The following is a 7,738-nucleotide window of genomic DNA, read 5'->3' on the forward strand; positions in this document are numbered from 1 at the left end:
ATAGAGAAAAAGCGCAACAGAAGTCAGGGAGCTTAAACTTTTAGAACTGGTAAAAGGTTACCATACTCAGACTAGGGTAACATGGGGAATTTTCTGACTGTAAGTGAAAAATCTTCTCCTTCCCTTGTATAAATGTGAGATCCTTACATTTAGATTAATTTGATGCTCACTCCTTTGCAGATTTCACTAGATTCTTCCTTCTCTCCCCCATTTTCCATTCTGCTTTTGCTCTCCTAGTTCAATCCTGCCTGAAGCCAAAGCAGGCGCCCACTGTCTTTTCTCTGTCCTGATCCTTGCCTTTCTCCCCACAACTCAGTGCTGGCAATTCACCTTAGAGTAGAACTTGGGTTTAGAGATATCTAGAATAAGATGTCAAACATTTCTAGCCCCCCTTCACTTTCCTGAATACCCATTACATTCTCTCTGGTTTTACAGCAAGGGATGAAGATTTTCAGCCTCTTTCTCTTTTTCAAAACCAAATAATTGATTTCCTTTTTGGAGCAGAAAAAGTAAATAAAAACATTTCAAATATAACTGAAGAACCATTTATCTTCTCTTTCTTATCTACACAAACTACACTAGACATACACAAACACATTACATACATATAACACATACACACTTCAGGACTTGCACAAAGGTGTTGAGTGCAGAATTTCAGTTTTCTACAAGAGAAGCAAAGGTCAACAGTGAGAAATGGAAAGTTTCAACTTTGTCTCTCAGTCTCTATATTATCACACATTTCTATCTCCTAGTCCCCATCTTTTACAGCAAAATTTTCCTGAAAGGTCACCTCCAAAAGCCGAGAAGCACAAATCCTTCCTTATACCTTTGCCAGAAACAGGCCTAAGTCCAGCTATCTAAGAAATACCAGAGAAAGAGAGGGACAGATCCAGATGAGGAACTATTCTCCAGCACTCCCCTTGGTCCTAAAAGCTTGGCAGCTTTAGACACAAGCAGACTATAACTCCAAATGTTCACCATCTTGCTGGAAAAAAAGATTACATCTCCAGAATGAATCTAGAGGAGCCTCAGCTCTCTCCCGGGGTCTAGATTAGCTCAGAAAAGCAATTTGCCTATTTCCACTTTCCCATGTGATCCATTCTCTCCTAAGCTCCAACTTGGTATTTCTGTCTCTGGATGGCTGTAAACTGAGGAAATGGTGAGGAGAGGGACAGGTTTATATTAATAAATGGATGAAGGAGTGGGGGAAGCTCAACTAACAGAAACAGCTCACAGCTGCATCATCACCAAGGGCAAATGGTTTAGAATGATACCTGTAATCCCATTAAAGTAATGAAAGGCAACCCACCCTTAATCCACTTCTGAGCTCACAATTTTGGAAACAATTCCTGGTTACTTGTATGAAAACATTGCTCTTTATTCATTATTGTACAGGTATCAGAAAAAGAAAGAAAGAAAAAAAACATACTGTTTCTTCAGCTATTTAATAAGTGCTCGTGGCTTAAAAGATTCTAAAACAAATCACTGACTATCTAACGAACTGTCAAACACCATAAATTGGCACTGATCTGCTTTGGGCATGCGGACAAGACACTTCACCCCTAAGGACTTTGGTTTCCTTCTTTGTAAAATCAAGGTGTTGGATTTAAATTGATCTCTCTTTTAAAGATATCTTCCCCAGTTCTACCATTCTTTGGTTTTGAGAATAATAAATTATGTAGCTGACTTTCAATAAAAGTTGAGAGATATGCTGGTGGTGTGTGGTAGCTATAGACACACATAAAAGTATGGACATATTAGAAAACAGCAAATTTGCAATGATACGCACACACGACTCACACACAGTCAACTTGAACACTCATGTTTCTGTTAAACTATAAAAATACATTTAGATATTGGAAGAAAACTTGAAAATGGGCATTATATTAGAACTCTCTCTGAAGCTGTCAGAACTAACAAGAATGAAAATGATATTAAAATATAAGAAAATAATCACATTACCGAAAGCTCCAGATTGTCCTTAATCACCATTTTGAGCGCTCCTATTAAGAGCAAAGTGTGTAGTTGCATTATCTCCGTGTCCTCCCTCCCCCAACCCCTTTTAGATTTACCCAAACATTAAACTAGTCGGCATCGAAATAATATGAAGCCTCGTTAAAAAGAAAGGAAAACATTTTATTCGAGAATTTACAATACTAGAAAATACATTAAAAGTGCTATAGTTGACTCTAGAAAAGTTGGTCCCCACAAAACACTACACAACAATAGCTATGGGCTTACATATTTATAAAATCATTGGAAATTCGCCCCGGTATCTACGCTTCTGGGTTTCACATTATTTTAGACGAGGTCGTAGATCCGCAACCGAAAAACAATTATTTTTCTTTAAAAAAAAAAAAAAAAGAGGGATGGGAGAATGACTGATTGACAACCAGCTACTAGAAAAAAATATATATGGGGAGAAGGTCTTGAAAAGATCAAGTGAAATTGGACTTTCTCAGTTAGAAGAGCTAAAGAGAACCACACTCCAATTCCATCTTTTACAAAGCATTTTTCCTTTGCAGCTGGGAGAACAATTTTAAAGGCCCAAATAAAATAATTCTGATATACTTCCTGAATAGGCTTTAAAAAAATAAATTTGCGTTTCATTTTACATTCTAGCAGCAACTCGCCCCTCAAGGCAACAACATTTCACTGGTTTCTCCGCAGGGCTTTGCTTTATTTTGTTATTTAAAGAAATGTAACATTACTTTCTGAACAGAGATCAAGCAAATCCCTCCTCGTCGGGAAATGCACTATCTATATTATTGGGGAAGAGTATAGAAGTGCAACCTCTTTGGAAGATGGGTTTTAAGATTAAAAACAAAGTAGGAAGTCTGATGCCCAGGACAGGTGACTCTCGCAACACACTATTCACTCTTTCCCCTCCCCCCAGGGAAAACTCTCATCTCCCATCTTTCCGCTGCCCTCCCCCAACCCTTCATCAATAACATTCTTTGTAGGAAGGTTTCAAATAGAAAACTACCTCCCCTTTCATAGATTTTTTAAAGTTGGGGGGCGACTATGTCAGAATTAGAGTTCACATTGCAATTACAATCAAAATGCCATCAGCTCACAGACCTGTAAGATGTGATGTAGCCGGAGCCCCCGGGGTTCCACATTGACTCCAGATAAACGGTGTGGAACAGGATTGGGACTGGCTGGGACATTGGGACTGATCTTTTTTTTCCTCTGCAAAAATTTTGGCACAGTTCATCCAGCTTGAAAAGAAGAGAAATGAGAGGAGGGGTTTTTTTAAAGGCTGGACGAGTGAGATTGAGGAACATTTAGCAACAGCCTGAGGCCAAAGGCTGAGGGAGAAAACGGAAAGAACCGAAAAGGGAGCAAGAGGGAGACAAAGCAACAAGGAGAAGAGAAGGGAGATGGAAGAGGAGAAAGAGGGAGAAAAGAAGAGACGAAGAAAGTAGAGTAGAGAAAGATCGAAGCTGAAGAAAGAGGGCAGAAACAGCAAGGAAACGTCTTGCAGTCCGTTCTGGAGTTTGCTTTGAATGCCTGGACTTTTTGGCCAGCGGATGGAAATGGGACACTGTTTCTGGCGCCGATGCTTGGTATCTCGGCTGCTGGCTCTGCTTTCTCCTTTCTTTTCTTCCTGCCCTCCTCTGTCCCTCCCTCAGATGTCTATCCGTGAGTGCAGGGCGCTGTGTTTGCTATCGTGGTCCCAATAGGAGCAGTGCATCATGGATAAGTCAGGCTGGCGGGCGCAGGCAAACTGGAGGCCAGGCGGGGGACCAGTTGCATTGGCCTGGGCTGGCGCGGGAGCCGGGGGCGCAGCGGCGGTGGGACTGGCGGGGCTGAGCTGGGCCGGGGGTGCTGCGGCCGGGTGGTGAGGTGCGTGGTGAGCCGCGGCCGCAGCCGGGTGCAGGTGGTGGGCGTGGGGATGGTGCGCGTGAGGGTGGGGGTGAGGCGCTGGATGGTGACCCGCCATGCCATTGTAAGAGTTCACCACACCGGGTAACGCCATGCCCTGCACCCGGGAGTAGGGCCCGTAGGAGGCCGGGGCCCCGGGGAGCCCCTTTACTCCTCCCGGACTGCCAGGGCCGGCCGCCGCCGCCGCTGCTGCCGCCGCTGCAGCCGCCGCCGCCGCTGCCATCTGGCAGGACGCGTAGGGCATGGGCGAGGGCGGCTGGGTCAAGGGCCAGGAGTTGTTGAGGAAGCCGGACTGCAGGTACTTAGGAGGCGCCAGATAACCGTACCCATCACTGCCGCCGGCTCCGCCGCCTCCTGCCCCACCGGGACCGAAGAGGCCCTTGCCCGGCTGGAAGTGGGCGGGCGGTGGGCGGAAGGGTCGCTTCATGCGCCGCCGCCGGCGGTAATTGCCCTTCTCGAACATGTCCTCGCAGGCCGGGTCCAGCGTCCAGTAGTTGCCCTTCCTCTCGCCGCCGCCCTCACGCGGCACCTTGATGAAGCATTCGTTGAGGCTCAGGTTGTGGCGGATGCTGTTCTGCCAGCCCTTCTTGTTCTTCTCGTAGAAGGGAAATTTGCCGATGATATACTGGTAGATGCCGGACAGCGTGAGCCGCTTCTCCGCGCTCTCGCGGATGGCCATAGCGATCAGCGCCACGTACGAATAAGGGGGCTTTTGTGAAGGATCTGGCTTCTCTGGGACCCCTCCGCCTCCACCGCTTTTCTCTGGGCTCAACTCTTCCTTGCAATCTCGGGCCCCCCGGGATTCGGAATCTTTCCCTGGGCGGCCAGTGGCTGGCTCCGGGGCCAGTAGGGTCCCCGTATCGTCCTCAGTCTCCGGGTAGCTGGCCATCATGACAAGATGAAGCGGCCCGCCTCTTTTCTCCTACCCCGCTGCGGACTACAGCGTCCTCTGCCGAGATTCCCCAGCTGGGAGAGGGGCCAGTGGGGGCGCCAGGGAAAGGAAGCGAAGGCCTGGCTGAGAGACAGTCTTAGCAAAGTTTCCGAAAAGCGTCTCCAATCCCTCTGGGATGCTGGGACTCTCCTTTCTCTTTACTTTGCTACTTTTCTTCCTCTCCCTCTCTTTCTCTCTCCTCTTGCCCTTTCCGTTCCTCGTGAGCCGTAATCTAGTGTTGAGCTCAGCTTCTGGGCATGGGGGGGAGCCAGTTGGATAGAGAGGGGCTCCGTTCCCCCCCACGCCCCACCCCGTCCTAACTAGTCTCCGCCTAAAGTGGATTTTCTTGTCTCCTTGTCTGCCTAAAGCTGCCTCTTCGAGTCTCCTACTGCGCGAGGATCCTCTCTCTTTTCTGATTTGTATGGGCCCCGACTAGTTCCGCTTTCGTCAGGAGCTCTAGCCCCTATAGCGGGGCAGCCAGCTGCGCACGGTCGAGTTCATTTCTAAGTCAGATTTGATATAATACAATGCACCCACCTGGTTTAGAAATAGCGATTATACTGAGGATCCCGACTTTTCCCAAACCTAATAACCGATGGCTTGGCTCTCTACCCCCGCCCTTTTCCATCTCCCAACATAGCGACACCACACACACTCTCTCTTACACAAACACACCCCCACACACCATTATACATCGCTTTTTCTTAAAACTTTTTAGCACACAGAACCGCGCAGCTATGCAGAGAGGTGTCATTCATCCCCTGTGTCTTTGGAAGCGTGTCCATCATTCAAGCACAAATTCTGTCCGAGGTACAGTCTCTCAGGAGCTTATTCCATGAAATAATTTTCTGAAACTTTCCTTCCCATACTTAGCTGATGTCGTGTCTGCTGCGGTAGGACAATTCAATGTACTCCGTAGTAATGGTGGAGGAGAGAACGGTGCTTCGGGGATGCACTGACGGGAAGGGGTCATAAATCTCTGTCCTGGCGGAGAGAGCAGAAAACACCACAAAGGCCTTGGGTATATCCATTGTGTAACGTTTTAAGATGGAAAGAACGAAACACTTGCTTAATCACCCTTTTCTTTCACTCTTTTGAGTTGATCTCGACTAATTTTAGTCTAATATTTGAATCCATAAGAGAAACTCAGGGACATTTCCGGAAAAAGCCTCTCATAAAAGACAATCTGGCAATTGATAAATGCTCATCCTATAGCAGAAAAAATATCTTTGAGTTGAAGTAGTTATAAATCGGCATTCGGTTTAGTAAAACAAAATAGGCCTCCCCCGCAATTTCCTTATTCTGGGTCCGTATGGATTCAGGGGCTCTAATCCTTTCTCATTTGACTTTGAGGTTATTGAATACCTATGTAAATGTGTCTAATGCTCGTTCTTCATATGTGTGGAAATTATAGATATGAATACTTTTACAGAGAGGAGAATCAACTCAATAAAGAGACAGTAAGCGTTTGCTATTTTCATGCGTTCGAATTTTGCTAGACGCTGGAGATAGAAAAAGCAAAACCAAACAAAGAAAAAAGGAACAAAAAAGAGATACAGGAGTTCAGAGAAAATGAGTTCTTTAGTTCCCACACCTAGAGCTAGGAATCCCAAAACAAGGACGTTTAGTGCCAGATCTTTTCTCCAGGAGTGGGTTGACCATAATTTCTGATTTCTGAAGAAGTGGAAGCGTGACCGAACAATGTATGAGACTTACAGAAACTAATTAAATTGAAATCACTGATGAAAAATCAGGTTTTTTTGTTTGTTTGTTTGCGCGGTGGGGGTGTGGAGAGTATATTTTGTTTTTTTAAAAGAGCTTTATTTCTTTCCATCCCTTGTCACCAAATTAGGGATACCAGAGTCAACAAGATTCAGAGAAAAAAACCAGATCTAGGCAGTAACTAAGTATAGAGAGCGAGCTACACTGCCAGTTAACTTGTCAAGCGTCTTGTATAAATAAGGATAGATTGATTACACGTGCAACAACGTAACCTTAGTTAGAGATTGCGGAAGATAAGCAGGTTGGCAGCAAATTATTATTGCAACCACCACTACCAGCAAACAAACAAACAGCGACCCACGGACAAAAAGCCGCTCTGCCCCCCAGGGAAACTGGGATTCTTCGGAACTCTCCAGACCACCGAATATCTCCGAATCCAAACCCGAGAGCCTGGTCCCACGATGTGCTACGTTCGGAGACTGACTTGGAGTCAGTCCAGACCTTCGTTCTTAAAGCTGGGAAAACTCTGCGAGTTGAAGGCGCCTTTTCAAGGGCATTTTTATAAACATTCCAGCCTTTGGAATTAGGAACTGGACGACGCTGCGGGCTTGAGGAGTCCGGGTTCTAGGCAAATCTTCATGTACGCCGGCGGGATTTCCAGTTCAAGGCTGAAAAAGCCTAAAGTCAATCGGTTACTCCTACGCTGTGGTCAAGATTCATTCTGACCTGAGTTCTGGCTTCCCCCCATCCTTCCCCCCTAGAAATCAAAATCCGTCCGGGCAGACCGACTGTTGTAGGGGAAACAATTCCTCAAGCTCTACTGCAACAATGGATCTGATCTCTCCCCCAGCCTTCTAAAAAACAAAAACTTCACTGAATAGAACAGGTACTTCCGCAAGGCTGGTTTGCAGCCTGAAATAGCCTTTGATTCTTTTCACCAAAGATAACAAAACAACTTGAGGATCCTAACGAAAACAAAAGCCATGTTTGCAAACCAACGGGTACAGCCTCCAGGACTGACTTATCCCGGCTCTGACACTTGCTACCTGTATGTTCTCAGTCAAATCAAAACCTCCCTAAGCTTTAGTTTCCTCACCTGTAGAATAAGAGGATTGGATTAGCTGATGATTAAATGCCCTTTTGTCTCTATACTCTTATGATCCTAGTGACCTTTGAGCTACCGGGGAACCATTT

The 7,738-nt window shown here is 45.9% G+C and overlaps 1 protein-coding gene across 1 annotated transcript; it reads right to left on the reverse strand.

The window, feature by feature from the left end:
• Nucleotides 1-2,118: 2,118 nt before the first annotated feature.
• On the reverse strand, nucleotides 2,119-5,520 carry FOXL2 (forkhead box L2). Its single transcript, XM_051985636.1, has one exon. It carries the CDS (start codon nucleotides 4,781-4,783, stop codon nucleotides 3,635-3,637), a length of 1,149 nt encoding a protein of 382 aa, XP_051841596.1. The 5' UTR covers nucleotides 4,784-5,520; the 3' UTR covers nucleotides 2,119-3,634.
• Between the last annotated feature and the right edge of the window lie 2,218 nt (nucleotides 5,521-7,738).

The sequence above is a fragment of the Antechinus flavipes genome, chromosome 3 (genome assembly GCF_016432865.1).
Source record: "Antechinus flavipes isolate AdamAnt ecotype Samford, QLD, Australia chromosome 3, AdamAnt_v2, whole genome shotgun sequence".
Classification (NCBI taxonomy): domain Eukaryota; kingdom Metazoa; phylum Chordata; class Mammalia; order Dasyuromorphia; family Dasyuridae; genus Antechinus; species Antechinus flavipes.